Source organism: Apis cerana, linkage group LG12 (genome assembly GCF_029169275.1).
Source record: "Apis cerana isolate GH-2021 linkage group LG12, AcerK_1.0, whole genome shotgun sequence".
NCBI classification, from domain to species: Eukaryota; Metazoa; Arthropoda; class Insecta; order Hymenoptera; family Apidae; genus Apis; species Apis cerana.
In genome coordinates, this window is record NC_083863.1 from 2,136,662 (window position 1) to 2,163,548 (window position 26,887).

Here is a 26,887-nt window from a genome sequence, read left to right on the forward strand (position 1 = left end):
TAATATGAAAATTTATAATATTCATTTATATATCATTAAATCTTAATTCGTTATAATTATTTATTCATAGATCGGAATATCCTCAATTCGAAAAAAATATCACAATTTGTCCTGCAAAATAAATACAATCAAATTATAATAAAATATCAATATTCATTCAAATAAATCATTTATATTCATTATTCAATTTCAATTCGATATTTTATTATTAATATTTCATTATATTTATATTATTTATCTATTATTTTCTTATTATACAATATTATATAATATTGTATTTATATTTATTTTATATTTGTATAAAATGTAATAAGATACTTAGTTAATAATTATAGTTTTTCAATATTTAATGAGAAGAAAATATTCATTAATTGTATTCAATATTTCAATATCAGAATTCAATTTATTTTTTGCATATAATATTCCATTATATGAAATACAAAGTATGTATAAATTTAATAATTTTTACACACGATAAAAAATAGAATTTCATATGTAATGATCAATGATCATAAAATTTCTATTCTTTATTTATATTATATAAATATATTTCAGATATATAAAATTATTATTTTTATTGTTATATCTATTATATTTATTATTATATTTGAAATTATTAAGCGTTCTATTTCATTATTTTATGTTTATTTTATGTTTATTAAATATAATTATATATAATTATATAAATTACCATAAAATTTAATAAACACTTTTGTAACAATGATTTAATGATTTTAGATCTAAACTATCATTTTGTTCTAAAAAACATTAAGGCTAATTTCTATGATGACGAAATTGCAACAATCGAGCACGCGCATAAGCTTACCTTTATAGATTGCGGGCACGTCAGTTACATTTGCGATCTACTCGTGTTTAGTAGAATCGATTTCACTAAACAAAAGTGATTTTAAAAAGAATTCTTTTGTTTTTTTTTGTAAACAACAAAAATATAGTGTAATATATTTCTCATTAAGATCATATCCTATAAGAAATTATAGTTTATCTTTTTTATTAATTTTCATTATTAAATTTAAATTATAATAATCACCAATGGGAAGCCTACATTCGAAAGATAATGGAGCTCAAAGCAAAATGAGTAAAATGTGCGTAATAGATATTTTTTAATTTTAATTTAAAATTATTAATTAAAATTTTTATTGAAAAACATTAAATACATATCAATATATGATATCTTTTTGATAAGAAAATTCATCTCTAGAAAATTATAGAAATATCATTATTGTTTTGATGTTAATTCATAAATATTTCAAATAATTTTTTCAAATATATATATATATATATATAATATAAAATTTTTGAAATATATATATATATACACAAAATAGACATTTTATGATTTTTATGATATTTCTCAAAACTAATACAATGTATTTAAATTTTATATATATATATATATAATATAATCATAATATAAAATATAAAAATCATAAAATGTCTATTTTGTGTATATATATATATATTTCAAAAATTATATATATATATATATTTATAAAAATATTCTTTATTTAATAATATAAATGAAAGTCAGTTAATTACAGTTAATTTTTTTCTATAAATTTGTATTTTTGTGAAAAATGAGTAACATAATAATAGAACATTTATGAAAAAATTAATAAACAATTTTTTTTGTTTAACAATAAAAAAATTCTTGATATATGTTCTGTTGAATCTAAATCTGACCTGTTCATTTATTTTTTTCGTAGGTATTCTTTGTTTTATCCATTTTTTATAAAAATACTTCAAATTTAAAAAAAATGTTAATAGTTAATCATAATTAAAAATATTTTATCTGAGTATGTAAAATTTAGATATATTATATTAAATATATTCTCGGAAATATTGAAAATTATGAGATGTCAAATTATTTTATTTCGAATTGTATTATCATTTTATAATGTACTGCGTAATTTTAACTTTATATAATCGTATGTTGATCAATTTTAATTTTATTGAAATTTATGCATTTTTTTTTATCACGCGATTTTACTAATTTTGTCTTATCAAAATACCCAGAGTACCAATTACGTTAGTCGTTAAAGAAAATAAAAAATTAAAAAAAAATCTTATCCTAATAAATAACATATATTTATCTGTATATATTCTTTTTTATCTGTATATTTCTTTTTTCTCTATATAATTTATTTTTTTTAAAAACGTGATATTTTAATAACGTTATAATATAATAATGTAAAACATATATAATGTAAAAATATAAAACTTTTATTTAAATTACTAAAATATTTATAATAAAATATTTTTATAAATTGTAATTATATGATAATAAGTTTTATATTATATTAAATTATATATTAAATTATAAAAATATAAAAATATAAAAATTATAAAAAAATTTTATAATATTTATATTTTTTATTATATTTTTATTATATTTGTTATATTTATTTTATTTATTTATTTATTAATTATGACAATATTAAAATGACAAATATTATTGTATCAAATACTATTTTATATTTATATTTTATATTATAATTGTATATACATTATTATATTATATTTTATATATGCAATATTTATAATAGTTTTATTTTTCCATATATAGTATAAAACTTTCCAATATATATTTTAGTGCCATGTTATACGATAATAGATTACTAATTTATATCATCATATAATATGTAAAAAAAATTTTAGTTTATATTTAATCAATTATTACAATATAAAAAAAAATGTAAAAATTTAAGTATAACTTATTTTGTCCAAAGTATTAAATGATCACATCATTCATATTTTGTTAATTAAAATATAAATTTAAATAAATAATAATTTTTTAAGATTTTTAAATATTTACATAAATATAAATTCCAAATTTTTAATGCAAGTTTGTCGATCACGTGATATAGTGTACGAACTAATTTATCAGCATGACGCGGTGGTCGTATGAGTAATCGCGTGGTTTAACCTCATTCTTTTAGTAACAGATACGACAGTTTATCGAGAGATGTTCGATCAAATAAGAGGTAATTTATATGAAAATCGCGAGTATGTCTTCAAAACATTTGTTGAAACGATTAGATTGTCATTTTACTAGTTTTTTTCATCAATCGAGTCATTTACGTTATGCTATTCGAGACCTTGAACAGGATACCAAACGTAATCAATTGAATGACAGGTAAAACAAAAAATTTTAAATTTTTAAATTTGCAGATAGTAGAAAAATTATAAAGTTTTATAATTTAAAGCAATTATTTATGATTATTATTAATGTTATTAATATTGCATATATCGTAAAGATAAAGATCGTAAAGACTTGCTATAAATATATACTCTAAATATAAGAAATATATTAAATACAAATATAAGAAATACATTATCTATATAGAAAAATATTGCAAAAAAAATGAGTATGCTTCAACTTAACTTTAAATGATATGCAACATTTTTTTCTTTTGTGTATTGATTATATTATATTAGTTATATTATTTTATATTAATATATTTAATATTACAAATTATAAATTATGTATAATTTAATATTATGAATTATAAATTATGTATAATTATATAAGATATATTTAATATTTATGAAATTAATTTATAAAATAAATTTATTTTTTGTTTGATTTCAAAATTTTATATATAATATAGAAAAATATATAAAAATTATATAGAAATTGTGAAAAAAATTTATATATATATATATATTTTTATATATATAAATTATATATATAAATTGTGATGTTTTATAATTTTCTTTTTTGAGATTTTTTGAAATTTCTATTAATATAAAAAAATATAATAATTTACAAATATATTTTATAAAATACAGAGCAATAAATCGTTTCATTTTAAGATCAATTTAAAAAAAAGTTTACTATTATGTAATATAAATGTAAAATTTATTTCTTTCCATTTCTTTTATTTAAAGATATATTTTAATTAATATTTTTCTAATTTCTTTTTATTCGAGTTCTTTTTTATAAAGTATATTATAAAATATTTTTCATATATTTTTAATATGTTCATTCTGTTATATTGTGTATATAATATTCATCAATATATAATAATCATGAATAATTATCTAACTTTTTTTATTAAATACGTATAATTTATTCATAGCAAACGATGAAAGATATATAATATTTCATTCAGTAGGCGACATTGCGCGTCTGCGCGATGTGTGCACTTGGATTATATTAGTTATACATACGTTCAGTAACGTAGCATTATGATTCCATTTTATTATTATATTTCCATTATTTCATTTTGATACAAATTTTTACAATATTTACAAAATTTCTATGACAAAAATGTTATATGGAAGCTTAAGTCCACTGTCCAGATCCAAAAATTTCGGTATTATTGGTGTTCAATATTTTGGTATTATCTAAAAAAAAAAAATCCGATTCAAATATATATTATATAATAAATATATAATAAATTTACAATCAAAAAATTATTATTTATTAACTATAAATATTAATTAATTCCCAAGATATTTTTATTATGTACAATAAAAAGTGTAATCATTAAAATTAAAAATTAATCCATTAAATTTTTTCATTGGCTCATTCGATTGATACGTAACTGAGCTCCCCGCACTGAGCTAACCTCACCTCATCATGACGCCACTGCGTTCTGCTGTACCGACATTTCGTCTCAATCAGTCTTAAACTTCACTTGTTTTTACAGACTTCAAAGCAGTACTCATTTAGTCTGTGACAGTAATTCTTCGACGATGTCGAGTGTTCAAAGGGATCAACTTGGTCAACGAGGACATGGCGATGCTGTGTGTACTAATTTACTTCGCGGTCTTGATCATCTAAAGAATCCTCGATTGAATAAGGTACGCTATATTATGTGTTTCAATTTAACGATTAGTAACGGCACGATGCCGGTAAAATCGCTGACAGTTTGACATCTGATATTGATATACTTTGTGCTTAATAATATGCTTCATTTAAAAAAGGATCGTTAACTACATATTATTAATATCTAAAATTAAGCATTAAATTTGTAGACCAGAATAAATAATGGCGCCTTCTATTCACTCTTCACCACTGTTTATTGACATGGTATCCAAGGCATTCGTACTTTTATCGAGTCGAAAACTTTTCTATAATAATCCATGAAAATGATATATACAATCTGTACATTATAGCTTAATTTCTGGCGCGAAATTTGCATATTCAATAGTTATTGTTATTTCTAGTATTTAATAACTGAAAATTTTCCATTTTCTTATTTTAGATTATGCGTTACCTAAGTGATATGATAATTTATGAATGAAAAAATATTCTATTGGTATTAGATATTTCATTTTTATATGAATATATATTATATATTATATTATATGAATTACAAAATTGTTTATTTTTCTATGTAATGATATATTAATCAAAGTTTGTAAAACAATCATTTTTGTATTTTTTCACAATCAAACATTTGAATATTTCGATATAATGAATATTTTTTACTTTATTATTTTGTTATTTTACGTATTAATAGATTATGATGGAAATGAAAATATATATAAACAAAGATTAATATTTATAAACAATAAAAAAGAAATGAAAGAAAGTGAATATGAATGATTCGTAATAAAACTTGAAGAATATTTATTAATTATTCGCTATATCCAACGGATCACGTCGTTGCACGTAATCGTGCAATTCTATGAAATTCACTTTCACGGCATACATACTATACTGAAGAAATGGTGGTATGACAACCTAAGGATGATGAAATAAATACTTTTTATAAAACGATAAAGCATCACTATCTTTATTACATTTTTCACACATATTTTTATATTTTCATTTTTGTATACTGATATTCAAAATTGTATAAATTAATTTATATTTTTATAAAGTTGTCAAAAATTTAATAAATATTTCCATCAATATCTATGAATATAATAATTTATATATTTAATTATTTTTTATAAATTTGTAACATGAATATTGATTTAAAAATTTAATAAAATTTAATAAAATTAAATAATTTCATATTAATATATTATGTTTTTTAATAATTAAATCTAATTTTAATTAATAATTTAAATTAAAAAAATGTTTTAAATAAAAAAATATATATAAAATTGCATATAAATATTTAAAAATAAATATTTAATTTAAATTCAATCATTTGAAAAATATTGATTGATATTAATTATTAAATAATATTAATTATTGATTTTGATTTAATTATAGATTAATGATTTTGCTAAGACAGTATTACAAAGTATAGTATTACAAATAGAATAGAAAGGATTTTTTTACAATGTTTTTAAATACAGCGCGATTCTTAATAAGAAAGACTAAAATAAGTTTTTCGATGACTGTGCAAAGTAGATATCGAATGTTCCACGCGGAACATTCGAATTTGATTACGAAATCTACTGGGAATTTTGTGGCTAACAGTCTTTAAAGGTTAACGATAAATAAATAACTTATAGAAGAAATTTATAGAAATTTCAGATTTATTATATCTTTTTATATGATTTTAATGTTTAAATTTTTTTATGATTTTAAATATCCTATAGATTATTTTAATAAAAAATCTATTATTTAATTAATATAAGATATTAGAAGCAAAAAATATGATTTTTGTTATAATTTTTTTATTTTTTTATTCTATTAATTTTTTTTATATAATTAAGAAATAAGTATATATATTAATATATTAATATATGTCAAAAATATATGGTAGTCAAAAGTTAATTAATTGTATTACTTTATACTTATTGTAAATGTTATATTTTTAATATTTTGATTTTTATATATGAAATATGTAACTTATATATTATATATTAATAATTAATATATAATAATTAATATAATAATTAATATAATATATTAATATAATAAATATAATATAAAAATAACAAGTAAAATTAGATTTATGATATATTATGATAAATAATATCATTTATTTATATTTAATAAATTAGATTTCAATATTTTTATAATTAATAATTAAAAAAAATATTGCATATATTACTATATTTAAAATGATTAAGAAAAACATTAGAAGATTTTTAATGTAATTTATATGATAAAAACTGATAAAAATTTTTTTGAAATATTTATAAAAAAATAAAAAAATTCTATGAATAATTTTAATTTGTCAAATAAAAATGGAAAAATAAATGAGTCATAAAAAAGATAGAAATAGTTCCAATGCTTAGTTGACTAAGAACTTAAAGATCGAACATGTATGATATTGTACATCTATCTAATATCACTTTCTAAATAAAATTAACATTTATAAATATGAAATTTTTTTTGGCATATAATCCTTTATAATCAGATTTTCTTTTTGCTTATAGAAAACATTATATAGAAAACAAAATATTTACTATATAGAAAACAGATATTTGAATCTGAATTGTTATCATGTTATCGCTTGATAATAACAAAAATTTAATGCAAATAATTTTTTTACTTATAGACATATAAAAATCATATGAAAATTAATTTTGTTTTTTGAATTAAATATTAAAGAATAATCTTTCACATAAAGTAAATTATTTTTTTCTTATAGACTTTCTTAATCTTAAATCATAAATTATTGTATATATTTTAAAATAATATAAAAAATATCATTTCATTTAAAAAAGTGAAATTGATTTTTTGATGAATTCTATATTCTTACAATTGTTAAAAAGAATATTTATATCAAAGAGCATGTTTCATTTGTATCATTTAATACCATGTAAGTTTGGTCTAATATATATTTTATCATTAATAAAGCTGAGATATTCAATAGGCTTGTTTTAAGTCCGAGTATATATCATACTCTTTTTCTTTTATCATTCATATTCAAGGACAATTTGAATGGATTTGATTAGGAAAAGGATGAATTCAATTCTATTATCTATAAATGTTTCAACATTTATTAATTATTTAATCAAAATTTAATTTTAAATTTAAGTTTAAATTTACGTTTAAATTTAAATAAATTATTATTTTTATTCATTCAAATGAAGGAACTAAAGTCTCTACTAATTTAAAAACATCAGTCGATAATTCCGCTATCTCTCCTCATTCTCTATTTTTGCATTCTTTATGCAAAAAATATGCACGTCATGCTATCATTCAACAACTCGTCAAGAATCAGCTGATATTCGGTAATAACTCTTTTGCAAATTGTCTATTAAAATTTATATATTGGATTATTATTTTTAATATAGATATTTTTTAGAAAATTGATTACTTATTGTTATTTATTTATTTTTTCGTTTCATCAATTTTGATAATTTTGATTGATGATTTTAATTATAAAAAATAATTATAAAACAATAAATATTTATAAATATTAATATATTTATAAATATTATATTAATATTTTTTAAATTAAATCTTATATAAATACTCATATAAAAAATATTCTATATTATATATTTTAAATATTAAATATTGGCTTAAATTTATTATATTTCATATTTATAGATTTATATTATTTTACTTTTATGTTTTGGAATTTAACCTTTAAATAACCTTTAAGTAACTTAAAGTTAACTTTTAAATAAGTAATATTTTTATGTTTTATATGAAATTCAAATAAGAATGAAATCATGTATTATGTAAGTTATATTGAAATTGCTAAATCATATTTTAAATATTATAAACAAATTTTTGTTACATTATTAAATTCATATAAATTCATCTTGTTTTTTCTACTTTATTAATTTAGAAATAGAATTTATTGCTAAATGCTGCAATCTATACATAATATATAAATAAATTACAAAGTAATTATTGCAAAAATACAATATATTTATATTAAAATTATTGATAAATTCTTTTTATTAATAGAGTGAAAATTGCATTATAAAGTTATAAATATTATAAATGTTACAGAAAAATATTAATTATTCAAAATTCTTTTATTCAACTGATTATAAATAAAATGAATATATAATTTAAATTAATATATCTGAAAATATTTATATTCTGGATATTTAAATTAATTTTTTATAATTCATTTCTCATGAAATATATATTCTTTCATATAAATGTCTTTGTTATAAACATCCTTACTTGAAAAATTATTTAATTTCGAATTGTTATGTGATATATTCATAAATTTGATTTTTCCTCACTGTTTATCCAAAAGAATTTGTAATTAATTCGAATATAATCTATTAACATTTCCTCTGCATAATAAATTATTGTTGACTTAATCAATTTAGTGATCGATATAACAAACTAATTAGATAATAAAAATTATATAAGTTTAAATTTAGGTCAATTTTGATGTAACTACTATATTTTGTTCTATTTCGAAAATATATTATATATTATGCATATGTATATTTGAATGCAATTCGGATATATTTCGAACGATTTATATTATATTTTATTTGGACTTAAAAATATAACATATATCATAAAACAGAACTATAAATAGAATTATAATTCATCATTATTGAGATTATTGAATAGCTAAATAAATTTATAAAATAGATTTATAATTTAGAATTAATATTTAGAATTAGATATTATATTTTTAAATATTATTATCATTATTGCAATTATCATTATTGACATTATTGATATATTAATAAATATGGATAATAATAATAATATCAATAATAATTTGATATATCGAAAATAATGTTGAAATATTGATAACAAATAAGAATGATTGGATTTTTTTTTGTTATTCAGAATTATTATCATTTATAAATTAATGATATAAATTAATGATCGTTAAATTTTCAAAAATATATTCAAAATATTAAGATATCAATAAATGAATAGAAGTGGCTGAAATTTATTACAATATAATTGTTTAATAAAGCCTTAATAATTATTTTAAATAAAAAAAAAATAAGATATTTATTTCTATCCATTAACAATAACCATCTAATCTTCTATCTTTAAAGATGTTACGATATGATATGAAAAAATTAAAATTGCAATATGATATGATCTAATCTTGAACATTGAATTAAAATTTTAAAAGAAGAAAGACAATAGGATTTCAAAATTTCAAATTTTAATTGCGATTATTTTTTAATTTCCAAGATAATAATGAAAATTTTTTCATATTATAAATTGAATACTCTTTATATGTTCATGATTGTGTGCTATGATCATCTATTATTTATCATTGTTTGTACAAATATATTATGATAGCCAGTATTAAAAATGTATAATGGGTGAATTATCTTAATATTGTTATCATTGTAACTTCGGTTATCATAATTTCAGTCATTATTTCTGTTTAATATAGTAATAGGAATGACGATAATATGTGACGACGTCATATATTCTTTTTCTGAAGGAATTCGTTGCAGGGGAATTACGCTTTTAGTAATTAAGAAGAGATAATTAGTCTGACAACATTGATAGAAAAAGAATGTTCACGACAAATTGAAGTTTATCTCTTTTGAAATAATATATAAATAAATAATATATATAATATATATATTATATACAATATATAATATATATATAATATGTATAATATATATAAATAAATTTTTAATATTATTTTTTAAACTTCTTATTGTTTATAATAATAAGATATCGACTTTAACATTGCTTTTCCTATAATATATTAATAAATTATTTAAATCAGATTTCTTTACACTTATAATTATTTGTATGATTGATTGACAAAATGAAAGTATTTTTTATTGAAATTGCAAATCAAAGATTATAAATCAAATAATAGAGAAATTTTAGAAAATAATAAAATGATAAATTTATTATTCTATATTTGATGCAAAATGTAATTAAAATAAATCAAAATAGAATATTAGTATTAATTTTTTATTGTGATCAATCGTTTAATAATAAAGGAGAGGAAATTAACGAAAATTTTGATATATATAAATTATCAATAAATAAAAATTCTAAACTAAAGAATGCGGGTTATAAATATATTATCATTGTATATATATTATTGTATAATTATTGTATAATTATTGTATAATTATATTATCATTGTATATATAATAAAAGTATATAATATAAAAATATATAATAAAAAAATTAATATTTCTTTTTTATAATAACTAAAATAATTGTGTATAATTTTCGAGTTTTTTTTTAATAAATTAAAACAATATATTTAAAATTTATTTAAAATTTAATAAGATTTTGTTTTATGAATTATAATAAATAAAAATCATTTAAATGAATTGAAAAGAACTATTTATAAAAAAAATTGAATGTTGATTAACATTATTGTGACGTTAAAAAAATACTTATATCTTTAATAAAAATTATAATAATAATATATTTTATTGTAAACTTCAAATTATAAAAATTATAAAAACTATTAAGTATTTATCTCTATAAATCTCTATAATGTTATATATTTCTAAATAGAATGATCATGTCTATGAACATAGAAATTTTCAATTCAATTGAAATCATACATTCTTCTTATATAGATATAAATAGCATTCAATATAGTAGTGAAAGATTTTTATTCTAATATTTGGAAATAATAAATATCTATAGTTATAATTTTATTTCTTACTATTTCTCAAAATTTCAATATAATGTTTAGATTATATAGTACATAAATCAATAACATATCAATAATCGATAGTTATAACTTAGTTATAACTTAATTTTTTTTTACTTTACTTAATTATAGTAATATTTATTTTAATACTCTCTTTATTAATTCTTGTTACTTACTGCTTTTGTGAATTTATTTGTATAGATGACATTTCTGATTAATATGCAAGTAGTGGGAATAGAAATAATGACGTCATGATAAGAACTTTTTATGATAATATTAGTCAGGTCATATGAGCATTTAAGGAAATAAATATAATACATCTGTTTATGTCAAAACATTATAAGATAGAAAACAAAGTAAAAGTGCATAGAGTTATTCCTATACATAACAATACACTCTTATATGTTACACTAAACAATATGATCAAGGTTAAAAGAACGAATGTAACCGACAACAATGTTTGCTTTTTACACTATGTCGAATGAGATATAATACTTAACGAAATTTGATTCAATTTTTTATCTGACTCATACTCGTTTCCTTTGTTTTGCTTAAGTCAAATGCGTAAAAGTCATTTGCCCAGATAAACATCCGGATTCGATTTTAGCTATTCTAAAATGGACGGTACTGTACTAGATTCATAATATATATATATATATACTCGTATTATGCATCGTATTGTATTTCAACGAGGACATAATAGGATTACGTACAATATGCAAAATGCGTACCAAGTACTGAGAGATTCTTGGAATAAATAGTGACTCGTTCCGTGACTTCTAGAGTTCCATATCGATCGCTTGTTAACCCTTTAGAACTCCTAGCAACCGTTTCCATCGTGAATTATTTGTCATGGTACTCTAGGATCTTAAAGAATTCGCAATAGATACGGATTGGTGGGACCTTGTACCGGACTTTCACAGAACTATACGTGTTCCTGAACCTCTACTCGCTTTGGATGGAAGGGTATTTGTGATTTACAATGATTATAAAAAGTATTATGTAAAGTATACATATCTTTATTTTCAAGTGGTATTTTTTATTGAGTTTTGGATCAGAAATGTGGAATAAAACAGAAGAATTTTTTTTTCTATTCATAATTAATAGAAAGCAAAAATTGATATGATATTAAAACATTCAAATCTAAATTTGATCAATAAATATTTTATGGCAAACATTATTTTTATTGATTTTATGAATTTTTATTTGATAATTTACAATAATTTAATTTATATTGTCAATAATAAATAATGTTACTTACTTATATAAAAATAATTTTAGATTTAAAATTTAGAATTAAATTAAAGAAAATTATTTTGTAATTATTTTTAATTTGAATAAAATTTATATTCTAAATAATTGTACATTTTTATTTTAAAATATCAATATATATTTGTAATATATAACTAAGAGAAAAAAATATTACAATTAATAATATAATATAATATAATATAATATAAAGATTAAAAAATCAAAAAATATATTTAGAAAAAATAAAAAAAGTAAAATTTCAAAGTCTTTGAATTTAAAAAATTAATTTTATAGAAATTATTTTTTATATATTATATTTGAAAAATTAGAAATAAATTTTTTTCATTATTTAAAAATACAATCATATAATTTTGATTTTTTAATTTTATTCTATTTTTTATTTTCATAATAATCATTAAATTTTTTTTATATAAAATAACTATTAAATAGTTAATATATATAATAATATATAAATAAATAGTAGCAATAATTAATATTAAATGCTATAATAAATATAAATAATGATGTGCAAACACTTTTTATAATTTTTATATATCTCGAAAGAATGATTCAGTATTATTTTAGAATTAAAATTTATTTTTTATTTTAATTTTTATTGAAGAAATGTTTTAACTAATTAAAACATTAAATAAATTATTAAATAAATAATCTTAATTTTTTAAGAATTTTTTTTTAAAGTTTTGAAAACTTGAAATATTGAAAAAATTTAAGATAATATAGAATAAAATTAAATATCGAATCAATTATTTTTTATTTTACAATATATATATATATATATTACATATCTTTAATCATTATTTATAATTTTCTATAATTAAAATGTTGTTTTAGAAAAATTTTCACAAAAAAAAAAATATTTTCATAAATATTATTCAATAGATATTCAAATAAACTAAATATGATTTGTTTTACATTATCTTTTGTATTATTTTTTTGCAGTTATTTGCTTATTGATATTTGAATTCACAGTTAATATAATTTTTATGGTTGTAACATTACATAATTGTATATTTTTTTTAACATCATTAATATTATTCTCTTCATATCTTCTTCAATTTTCAAATATTAGATAATTGCGATAATTCATTTTTCGTTTTTAATATCTTTGATCTTGAATTTTTATTCATTTTATTTAAAATATTTGTTGATTATTAATATCTATATATTTAATTTCTAATATTTAATTCTTTATTAATTCATAAGTATTTTATAATTTATTGTTTACAAAATATTAATTCTATGTTGATTATTCAAATATTTATGTACTTGCAGAGAATTTCATTTTTTATAGTTAACAAAATGAATGTGAAAAATAATAAGATTTCAGGTTTTAATGAAATATTATTTTTAAATTCTAAATATATATTAATATTATGATATTACAATATGATATTACAATGATATTATGAAATGATCATTTAATTATAATAAATGAAATTTTTAATTTATCTCATTAGTATAGTTTAATATATTTTATTACTATACAAATTTTATTACTATACAAATTTTGAAAAAAATTAATTCTTCACTAAAATTACCGTAAAATTAATACGTATTAACTATTTATTATTAAATTATTTTACAAGAAAAAATAAAAAAATAAATTTAAAAAAAATAAAATAGATATTATAATTTGTTTTAATTCAAATTTTGGATCAAAATTGATTTAGCCATCAATCTAAAAGAAAAAAATTGTTATGAATAATATTAATATGTGCATATTTTTATCGTTTGTTCTCGAAAAATTAAAAAATAGAAATATTAATTAATAAGAAATCCATTTAAATGCGTTAAATCACATTTCGATTAATAAAGTTAAAAAATGTTAAAAAATTATTTTTGAAATTGATATTCTCCTATAAATGATAGAATTAATAATAGATTTTTTTTCATTATTTTTATTATTTGTAATAAATAATTTTTAATATTAAAAAACTTTAAATAAAAAATTATCTATAAAATGAATTTATTATATAATAAATTAATCTTTTAAAATCATTAATATCATATAAAAAATTAAGAATTCGGATATTTCATTTTTATAATTTTCAAGATTTATTATTTTTCTAAAATCAAAATTTTCCATTCCATTTTGCAAATGTATTTGCAAATATATATAAATATTTATATGCAAAATCATAATAAGAAATAAATCATAATAAATCATAATAAAAAATTTCGTACAATTTTAATCCAATTATCGTTCAGAAAATTTTGATTTGATTATATTAAAAACCATTTTCATTATTCTTGAAAGATACTACATCATCTTCGTTGCTTCGTTTCTTCGTCTCGTGCATTTCTTGTTGCGAAATTTTGAAAGTTTGCGCAAACTTAATGTAGCTGAATTGCATAAGAATTTAAAATGAATTGTCTTCTTGTTACTTTCAGAAAAATTGATTATGTAATTAACAAATGAAATTTTACTACAGTTAAATTATACAAAAGATTGAGTAATAGATAAATTATAAGTTTTTTAATTAAAATACAGGAGATAAATATTAAAATATTTTCTTTTATAAAAGATTTCATTTAATTTTCCATAGAATTCTGTAAATTGAAAAAGATTTAAATTAAAATATAATTTAGAAATGGAAAATTCATAAATATATCAGAACGTTGTTTATTTGAATGTTAATTATTTAAAGATTAATTATATATGTATATTAAAAACCAATATATCTAATATTTATATTTTGGATTTAGATATTTAAAAATGATTAATTTATTTTTTGCAATCTATTTTTTTTATTAATTATATATTTTTTATATAATAAATATCTATATTTGAAAGTTGTTTAATTTTTAATTATTTTATTATAATTTCATTATATTCACTAATTTGGTTCTTCTTAACTGATTAATCATTTATTCAAATGGATTTATTTCCCAATCAATTCGGATAATACTATAGTCTACTAGTTCTATAGTCTTTGTTATTAATAACAAAAGATTTAATTGAATTTAAATGAACAAAAATAAATTATGTATTTAAATTATTATTATTATCTTAAATTTATGAACATTTTTTCATTTTAAAATAAATTTTAAAATAAAACATAGTAATTTTAGTAATAGTAATTTTTCAAATATTCAAAAAATTTTAATAAGACAAAATGAATAAATATGACAAAAAATATGAAAATTCATTTACTATATCTAACTTTTATCTCATATTTTAAATCTTTTATTTTATTAATAATCAATTATTTTTATATATAATAGAACCATTTTCAAATTTTCCGCATAACTCTAAACTATTTCGGTTTAGAATTTTAAATAGAAGAGAAATATTTACTTTAGTTATTATGATTATTTATTTCATACATAGAATGATAAGAAAGTTGAATGATAAAAGTTGGCTAAAATAAAATATATTAAATTTTATTTCCATTAATTAAAGTTGAACACTTATTAAACAATTGATTATCAATTTTATTAAATGATATTTGAAACTTTGAAATCTTTCAAAAAATTCAAAAAATTTCATAAACTTTAAAAATTTTCGAATTAAATAATAAATATAAATAGATAAATAATTGATTTTGTTTTTAAATTTATTTTATTTATCATGATTATGTAATTAACAAATGAAATTTTATTTATTATAAAATAATTTATAATAAATGGAGAAAAAATCAAAATCTAAATTGTTATTGTATTTGAAGAATTTCAGAAATAAAAATTTGTTAAAATTTTAATTTCTGATAAAATTTTTTTTTAAATAAAAATATGAAAAAGAAAAAAAATATGCATTTTGGATTTTAAAAGTTTCGAAAGTTTAAAAACTCATCTCACAAAGTTTCGCATATTTGAAAATTACATTTCAATTCATACTTAATTTTTATCTATTTTTTATTATACATAAGTCATGTAATTTTTATCTATTTTTCTAAATATTGAAATACGTATAATGTTTAACTCTTTTTTTAAATAAAGATTATATAATATAATAAACGAAAAGACAAAATAAAAAATATGGTTAGTTTTTTTCTCTGCTTTTAATTATAATATAAAAGTCAATTGAAGTTGTCAATGATTGATCTAAGAAACAAGATTATTCGAGTCATTGTCAACGGCCTCAGAATCGATGGAAAAATACTGGTGCTTTGACCCTGTGCTGACTGGTTACTTTCAGCTCTAGACGAATCTCAATGAAATTTCTTGTTAAAAACGTTTCTCATCAAAAGAATACTTTATAGAAAAGTTTTGTGTAATTCTTTTTATTCAGACAACTTTGACTATCAAAATATAATTTTAAAAATCTATTAAATTTATAAATACATCTACTTTGATGCATATTTCAAGATTAAAATAAAAATAAATTTTCATAAAATTTCAAGGGTATAAAAAATACAATTTAAAAATATTATATATATATATAAGTTTCGATGATTTATCTTTTAATCATTTTCAATATTTATATTTATTATTATATATGTATTGTTCACAAACATTTATTATTCGCGAGATTTATAAACAACTTATTTGGAGAATTTTTCATATAAAAATTTGTATTATTATCGCAGACTTTCATTAAATCTAAACAAACGATGATGTTATCTGAGAAGATTGTCTTTGAATCGACACTTATAATTGTATTTGAATATTTCTATTTGAATATTTCTGATATATTTCACCCTGAACCGATTCTAACGGTGACATTCTAATTGATTCAAATAATATTGTTTTAATTCAAGAAATCTATCTAAAAGAAATGCACTAATCTCTTTCTGTTTATTGTGAGATCTTTATATAACTCACTATTCAAGCGAAGAATTTTCTCGAACTTAGGCGATATCGCAGAGGCACTAGCCGCGATATTATTGACTATTGGCGGGAAACTGTGATCAGAAAGAGATTTTTTTGAGGATATAAGCTTCATTTGCAAATAGAGTCTCATGGTGATCATTATGATTGTAGTCTGACCGCCGGATATGTCAATTAGATAGTTTGTGAATATCATGATCTGACCATTACACACGATTACCATTCGTTGCTTGCTAAAAAGGTCTCATTGTACGTTGTAGTCCGATCGCCAAATACGATAATTACATTAGTTTTATTCTAACATCACATTCTGACTGTCAGACACGATTACCTGCTATGACATTGAGAGAGATTCTGGTTTCTAATAATTATATACTCCGCACGTGTTGTCCATTTATACAGTCCACTCATTAGACGTATACTCGTTACAATATCGAAGAGCATTCTATAAACACTCAGCTATTAGCTTACATCCATTATAATAATATTGTGGGCGCGACATATTGAGTTATTTATAATTTATCATATTAATTATATTACTATACTTAATATATAATATATAATATATATATACATAATACATAAATTTTTAAACTTAAATTTAAAATAGTAATATATATATATATATGAAAATTATGAAAATGATTAATATATAATACATATATATTAATAAATTATATTTTAATTATTTATTAATAATTAAAATAGTAATTGCTTGCAATAATTAAGATAATTATTTGTAAAATTTATTTTGATGAAAACAATTGTAAAAATAAAGATTTAAAGTTTCTACTGATTCTACTGATATAAGTATATAAGTATAAGGTATCCATAAGAATAAATGTAATATTTATTACATTTATTATATATAAAAAATGTTTGTTAGCAAACAAAGAAAAAAGTTCAGAGATAAATCATTGTATGATATCTCGATAATCATTAGTTACAAAATATACGCAATATAAAATTTTGTTTAATTATTAATTAATTAAAATAAGATAATGTAATATATTTATTATATTATTATATGTCATATTTATTGCTTTGTTCCTCTGTTTATTAATCGAACAAAATCGTAATAAATTTTATAAATGTAAGTAATCAATGATGGAATGCATAATTCCATGGCAGTATATCGCAATTGAATGCATGATTTAATAGCAGTTACGATAACATGGTTTATTGTTTCTGATTATTGAAAAAATATTACAGTCGATTTTTTCAATAATATTTAACAATTTGAAGGTTATATTTGAAGAACGTATGATGTTTAGTAATGCATCATATTTCGAATTGTTTATATTTGATGAATAAAAACATAAAGAAAATGCATATATTTATTGTTAATAGTTTATTAAAATATAAAATGAATAATTAAACTAAAATTGTTATTTTTATTAATTTTTTATTTATGATATAGAATTAGAATTAATTATTTTGCATTGAAATTGAAGAAAATGCAATTTATCTTAGTAATAATGATAGAATAATAGAATAAATAAAAATTAAAATAGAAATAGAAAGAATAAAAATTAAAATAGAAATTTATTAAAAATATCATCTATAACAAATATTAAATTATTTAAATATAAAAAATCATAAAAGAAAGGAACAAGAAAAATATAATTAATGTATGATCTCTATTGCTAATTTATTAAAAATGGAGAAAATTTAAATAATAATAAAAAATAATCAAAAAAATGTTAGTTAATTACAGAAAAAATAATATAAATAATACAATATTGATAAATTGATAGTTATAGCATATAAATTATTAATATAAAGATAAAAAAAAATTTTTTCACATATTGAATATACAAGGACGCTGGAACGAATGAATATTTAACAATTAATGATAAAAACAATCAATTTTTGAAGTACTTATTATTGTCTTATTATTATCTGAATAAATATATTATCGCTTCTTCAATTCTTTATAATTAATCAATAATCAATAATGCAGAATAATAATTTCGTTACAGTATAATTGGAATAATAATAAGAAATTATTCTATTATTAAATTATTGTAAATCTATTTGTGTTTTCAAACAAAAACAATTGAAAATTAATTGGAATAGTTTTGATTAAATAAAATAATAAAATAATAATATTTGATATAATAAATAAAAAAATTTATAATTATATATAATAAAATATTATAAATAATATAATAAAATATTTGTAAAAATTGTATAATTATAATATTGCAAAGTTTAAAAAATTATGTATTGCATGTATATTAAGTTATATATAAATATTTTAATTTCTATATTAAATTTAATTTTAAATAAATTTTATTACATGAATTAAATTATATAACATGAAATAATGTAAATAATTATTTTAACATTATTTTTAATAGTTATATTAATTATCATTATTATTATCAAATAAATATTTAACTATTATTTTATTCAATGAAAATATATTATAATTATTTCAATAATTATTTTCAATAAATTTTTGGCTGCAGACTATATTTTAATTTGAAAAAATTTTTTATGTCAACGTTAAAAAAAAGATGATTTAAAATGCTATGATATGAATTTTAAAAATTATATTATATATATATATATATATATATATATATATACTATATTTGTTCTGTCAGATTTAAAAAGTTTTAAGCATTTCTAGAATAACTTCCAAAAATATTAAAACTTTAAAATATAATCGATATTATACAGGAATTATTCAGGATTATATATTTTAATAATTAATATAAATTATATTTTATTAATATAAATCTTATAAGTGCAAAAATATCGATATAACATCATTATATTGTTATATAACAATTCGTACTTATCGATTTTCTTATTTGATTATAGTTATATTAAACTTGCTTCTAATAAATATTCTGAGCATTTATAGCATATTATGGCATCAAATCTTCAATTTATTAAATGAATAAGCAATTAATTCAAATTTTTAATATTAGAATTATGGACTTATAATGAATATATATAGATATAATTATAATTGAAATAGTAAAAATAGATAGGTATATGTATAATTATTCTTCCAATAAAGAAAAATATTTATTTGTCAAAATATATTTCTATATTTAATATAATATTTTATATTACATTTTATTTATATATACTATAATTAAAATATATACTGTATTTTATATAATATATAATATAGAATTTATAATAATTATAAAACAAAATATTCGAAATTCGTCATTTAGTAATTTTAATTTTAATATTTTAGTATATATTATAATGTTAATAAGATAATAATAATGTTAATAAAATAATAGATTAATTAGATAATAAATAATATAATTTAATTCTTATATTAAGTTTAGTCTTGATATTTATTACAAATGACATGGAATAAGTCAGCTGTTTTTAAATGATGTAAAATTTATTTTCATATTTATAAAAACAAAATATAAAAAAATATGCGTTAAATAGTTGTATAAATTAAATTGATAAATATTTCACAATGATATTAAAGTTTGACATTTTTTTTTTTCATTGAAAGTATATTCTTGACCTTGAAGGGACAATTATGTAGGTTGCGATAAATAAAAATCAATAAAAGTAATTATATAATATGTGACCACATCTATAGCAGATAATATTGTAATATAATATATGTATACTGTTCTTTGCTCTATGATATTAATGACTTAGTTGAATTATCTAACTGGCATTTAAAATTAACGATGCATTATAAATAAATATTCCATTTATTATTAATTACCCAAAAAAACAAAATTGCTTGAAATTGTTTTATTTTTAAATATTTTTATTTATAATATATACATTTTTATTTATATTACTAAATATTTTATATTCTGAATAATGAAAACTATAACTTGTATTAATATATATAATATTTATTTAATATTTATTTTATTTTTATTTATAATTTTCACATATAAAAATTGATTTATTATATTTAACATATTAATTTATATGTATAGAATATATAAAATAAATTTATGAAAAAATTAAAATTTCAAAAACATTTTTATTACGATATTTTAATAATGATTTTTAATTATACGATATTATTATGAAATATTAAATTATTTATTCTTCGCCTTTAAATATTCAAGATATTTGAACTATTAAATAAGTAAATTCTTGAGCAATAAATATCAATCATTCGAAAATTTACATTCTGATGGTATTGATTAATTCTTATCTACTCATGTGATATATATTCATTTCAATTATTTCTTATTAAATTTCTTAATATCATATTTATTTATTATATTATATTTATAAATTAATATTCTGTATATTTTCAAAAAATATTATTATTATTCAAGAACTTAGAGATAAGTTAAGAAAAAAATGTGAAATAATAAGTTCTTTTTTACTAAACATATCTTCAAATTAGTATCATAAAAAATTATTTATAACTAGAAAGAAATTTAAATAAAAAAAAGACATACAAAATATAAAAAAATTATAAATAAATTTAATTTTGAATTAAATTTTAATATTTAATTTTTCTTTCACAGTGAAAAAAAATGTATGAACTATATAAAATTATAAGTTTATCACAAAATATTTTTTATTATATTTATTGAATAATTAGATCAAAAAGAAAATTAAAAAAATTAAATTTATAAAAAAATATATTATATTAATATGAAGAATATATTACAAAATTTCTTTTTAAAAAAATGAGATTAATAAATTGTATTATAAAAAATTCTGATTTAAAAAATGATGAAATATTACAATTATATGACATAATATCAAATAAAAAAAATAAAAAAAATAGGTGATAGTCTTTCATTCATATTCACAAGCAACAGAAATATGCTCATTAACCTTTTCCAAATCATAATAAAATAGTTTCTGTCAATGTTAAATTATCTCATGATTTATTTTTATTGAATTTATTCAAATTAAATTAAATCAAACAAATATATTCATTTTATTTCTTTTTGATATTTTATTTTAATAAATAAATAAATAAAATTATAAATTTATTTTTTAATATTAATAAAAGATAATTAGATAAATAAAGAATAATTAGAAAAATTATTATTTATATGAAAGAAAAAAAATTATTTTTATGATTTTCATGATGTATATTTTATTTTAGGGAATGGCCTTTTCTCTTCAAGAGAGACAAATATTAGGTATTCATGGTCTTCTTCCAGCAGCTGTGAAAAGTCAGGATGAACAACTAGAACTCTGCCGTTTAAATCTGGATCGTTATGATAATGATTTATCAAAATATATATATCTCATAGGATTATTAGTACGTATAAATTATTTTATTTTTTTTTCTATCAATATTCTATTTTATGTATATATCTATAATAATTTGGAAAGATATTGCTTGAAATATTTAGAATAAATAAGAGTGTATTAAATAAAATTATTGTTTTTCTTTAATTGTTTTAAAAATATTATTTAATATATTATTTTATTAAATTATGAAATTTTATTTTATTGAATTAGAAATACAACCATGTATTATTTATATTTTTATAGGATAGAAATGAAAAGCTTTTCTATCGTTTATTGGAACAGAATGTAGAAAAAATGATGCCTTTGGTGTATACACCTACAGTAGGTTTAGCATGTCAGAAATTTGGCCTGGTTTACAGAAGACCACGTGGTCTTTTTATATCTATACATGATAAGGGTTATGTTTATGATATTTTGAATAATTGGCCTGAACATGATGTAAGGGCCATTGTTGTTACCGATGGTGAAAGAATATTGGGATTGGGTGACTTAGGAGCATATGGAATGGGAATACCAATTGGTAAACTATCTTTATATACTGCTTTGGCTGGAATTAAACCTCATCAATGTTTACCAATTACTTTAGATGTTGGTACAAACACTCAGGTTGGTGAAAAAAATTTCTAAATAAATTAATTATGCAATAGAATAAAATAATTAGCAATTATTAATAATTAATAAAAATAAAATAGTCTTTTTATTTATAAATTATATTAATATAAAGACAATTTTATTATATTATTAAATATCAGTTTAATAAAATTATTAAGTATTTAATTCTTGTTTTAGTCATTACTTGATGATCCTCTCTATATTGGGCATAGGCATAAGCGTATTACTGGTAAAGAATATGATGATTTTCTGGACGAATTTATGGAAGCAATCATTAAAAGATATGGACAGAACACTTTAATTCAGTTTGAAGATTTTGGAAATGCTAATGCATTCAGATTACTTAATAAATATCGTGATCATTATTGCACTTTCAATGATGATATCCAAGGAACTGCTTCAGTTGCTGTAGCTGGTTTACTGGCATCTCTTCGCGTTACGAATACAAAGTTATCAGAAAATACAATTGTTTTTCAAGGTGCTGGAGAGGTAAATAACATTAATATTTTATATTTGATTTAAATTTTTATTAATGATGCATAAATCCATAAAAATATGAAAATATGAAAATGATATATATTAAAATATATTTTATTTATTTTTATAGGCTTCATTAGGTATTGCATGGTTATGTGTTATGGCAATGCAAAAAGAAGGTGTTAGTATAGAGGAAGCCAAAAGTAAGATCTGGATGGTTGACTCGAAAGGATTAATTGTTAAAAATCGCATAAGTGGTGGATTAACAGAGCATAAATTACATTTCGCTCGAGATGATAAGCATATAGATTCTTTACTAGAAGTTGTCAAATATGCAAAACCTACAGTACTTATTGGTGCTGCAGCAGTTGGTGGTGCTTTTACCACAGAAATATTAGAAGAAATGGCAAATAACAATGAAAAACCTATAATATTTGCTCTCAGTAATCCCACAAGCAAAGCAGAATGTACTGCTGAACAAGCATATATTGCTACAAAGGTATTATTTTTTATCTTGAATTGTATTTTTGAATTATGAATTTTCTATTTTAATAATTTAAATATTAAATTTTTCATTTTATTGAAAAATATGATAAAATACATTGAAAATATTTAATACTATTTAATATTAATTTTTAAATAATTACAGGGAAGATGTATATTTGCTAGTGGATCACCATTCGCACCAGTAACATATGATAGTAAAACTTTTTATCCTGGCCAGGGAAATAACAGTTATATTTTCCCTGGTGTTGCATTGGGTGTGATATGCTCTGGTATGCGCTCCATCCCTGAAAATACATTCCTTATTGCTGCAAAATCATTGGCCAATATGGTTTCTAATGAAGATTTAGAAAAAGGAAATCTGTATCCACCATTGCAAGATATTCAGAAATGTTCATTAACGATAGCTGTTGATGTGATGAAGTATGGTTATGAAAATGGTAAGATATTTCTAATATTTCTATATAATTATAGATAATTATTATATAAATTAGAAAGATTTATTTTTTCTTTATAGATATTGCTACAGTTCACCCTCAACCTAAAGACTATAAAGAATTCATTAAAGCGCAATTATATGATACAACTTATAAACCATCAATTCCTCCAATATATAATTGGCCTAATTTGTAATTCTGACTGTCATTGTTATATACAAGGTTTTAATAAAATCTGAATAGATTGATTGTTTGTAGATGAACGCGATATTTGTATAATGGCGTATTTTTTTTTTATTTGTCATGATATTGTAAGAATCTGCTGAGCAGGTTCGAATATAATAACTATTATATGTATGTGTATGAGCTATGTATGAATGTGTATTGTAAAAAAGTAATTTGAACAAAGATATATATATATATATATCTTATTATTGTATAAACGTATCGTATTTGACTGTTTTAAATTATTGGGATGAAAAGTATGATTTACCAATGGAAAATAAATTTCAAGTAATTATTTGAAAGAAATGTGTTTATTGCTACTCGAAACAGTATTTTTTCACAGTATTCAGATATATTCCTTTTTCTTTTTGTACGAGCAGCAGGATGTGATAAGATTCCGTCATGTTGTATGTATAAGAACTAAAAGAGGCAAACAAGATGTACATAAGTGGTAAGAGTTCCATAATTTTTAAGAATACATTCCTGTATTTAAACAAAATAAAAGCAGAGGTGTTTTTAGGCACGTAAATCCGCATTAAGATATGCGACGTACGCATAAAACTTCCAGTATTAAGTGTATTTAAAAAACAATCTATTTGGCTTAGCCATTTAATCGAATCGACGAAACTTAAAACACACATGATTGTCTGCAACATCGTAAAACAATGCAACGAAATTCAGATATATACCGAACCCAAAAAAAAGAAAATTTCATATTAGCCATATCCTAAAGCATCGAAAAAAATACATTAGCACTTTCTAAGACAAATCGTATGCTATATCTTATGATTTTTGAAAACGTTAATTGTGTATTTTACGACGATGAATTGGCGTTGAATGTCTCTCTCACACACTTCCTTTCTTTCTCATTCTCACTTTCTCTTTGTTAATCTTATTTTAATATCATCAACACGTACGCATATATTTATTTGTATCTTAATGCTAAATCTGATTCTTACTACTAAACACGCCATGGTCATCAATCTATAACAAACAGAGTATAAACTGCGACCCTTCTTTACTCCAAACTTTGTTGCATAATAACATTGTAATAAAATTAAGGATAAAATGTACAGAAGAGCATTTAGAAAATGTTTACAATGTCGGGACGCTGTTACGCTACACTGAGCAGACACACTGGTCTTTCTACGAACCAGTAACAGGGACCTACATTTTGTCAAATTGGTTTGGTTATTTACCAATTTTAATGTCTCGTAAATAGAGATAAGAAAACAACTTTGCACATTTATGCAAAGATTCTTGATGATCTATTATAAGTTATATCCAAGTTCCACAGCACCATTGCACTACTGCTTTTTCTTTTTTATTTTACGTCGTTAATGAATAATACGATTTACGATTTAATCAATATCATCAATTGTTGTTAACAAATTTAATCATATTTCCTAATAAAATTTCTTTTCTTCTTTTTTTATCTAATTGTTTAATTTTATTTAAATATCGGTTGACGTCATCGAATCTTATTGCCGGAAAAGTACAGTCTTATGAGACTTAAGGATTTGAAAATAGCGACGTAGGGCAGTAGTGTCATTGACAGTGGAGTGTCTGTCCAGCACGGAAGTCGGTCCCTTTCCTAGCTTCATCGTGAGAGAGAATGTGATCGTTCGTGACTTTGTTGGGAATCACCAGCTGCTCGAAGATCTGGTAATCTTTGATGTGCAGGTAACGCATCAAAAAAGGGATGTGCCAATGAGTCCTTCAATGTTATCCTCTGTGATGGTTCATATTCTAACATTTTTTGAATGAGATCGAACAATTGTCGATGTTCTTCGTCATCAGAAAGCATACAACGCTATACATATAAAAATAAAATATATAAAATAAAATAAATATATTATTCGTTATAAATTAGATTTCTATTGACATTTT

General features: G+C 19.1%; 2 protein-coding genes and 1 long non-coding RNA gene across 16 annotated transcripts in view; 1 reads left to right on the forward strand and 2 right to left on the reverse strand.

Moving 5' to 3' along the window:
• Nucleotides 1-30: 30 nt before the first annotated feature.
• On the reverse strand, nt 31-4,739 carry LOC108002624 (uncharacterized). Of its 2 annotated transcripts, XR_009832253.1 has the most exons (3): nt 4,598-4,739; nt 4,192-4,368; nt 31-111 (listed from the first exon to the last, which is right to left on the reverse strand). It is a non-coding gene; the product is annotated as an uncharacterized LOC108002624 (long non-coding RNA). The 2 variants fall into 2 exon arrangements; XR_001766894.3 differs by lacking the exon at nt 31-111 and having other exon boundaries at nt 4,056-4,368.
• Nucleotides 851-25,303, forward strand: LOC108002608 (NADP-dependent malic enzyme). 3 transcript variants are annotated; one of them, XM_017064390.3, is made up of 8 exons: nt 851-1,103; nt 4,674-4,827; nt 22,591-22,749; nt 22,986-23,348; nt 23,532-23,843; nt 23,962-24,330; nt 24,481-24,775; nt 24,853-25,303. In XM_017064390.3, exons 1-8 carry the CDS (start codon nt 1,051-1,053, stop codon nt 24,966-24,968), a joined length of 1,821 nt encoding a protein of 606 aa, XP_016919879.1. In that variant the 5' UTR covers nt 851-1,050; the 3' UTR covers nt 24,969-25,303. The 3 variants fall into 3 exon arrangements, with proteins under 3 accessions (XP_016919879.1, XP_061939268.1, XP_016919870.1); XM_062083284.1 differs by lacking the exon at nt 851-1,103 and adding an exon at nt 2,912-3,154 and having other exon boundaries at nt 24,834-25,303; XM_017064381.3 differs by lacking the exon at nt 851-1,103 and adding an exon at nt 2,912-3,154.
• Nucleotides 25,290-26,887, reverse strand: part of LOC108002549 (serine/threonine-protein kinase Doa) — an 81,769-nt gene continuing 80,171 nt past the window's right edge. For all 11 annotated transcript variants that reach the window (XM_017064314.3, XM_017064298.2, XM_062083283.1 and 8 more), the window contains one exon: nt 25,290-26,810. In XM_017064314.3, the coding sequence (XP_016919803.1) occupies nt 26,598-26,810 (213 nt within the window). In that variant the 3' untranslated portion in view covers nt 25,290-26,597. The remainder of the gene's footprint in view (nt 26,811-26,887) is intronic.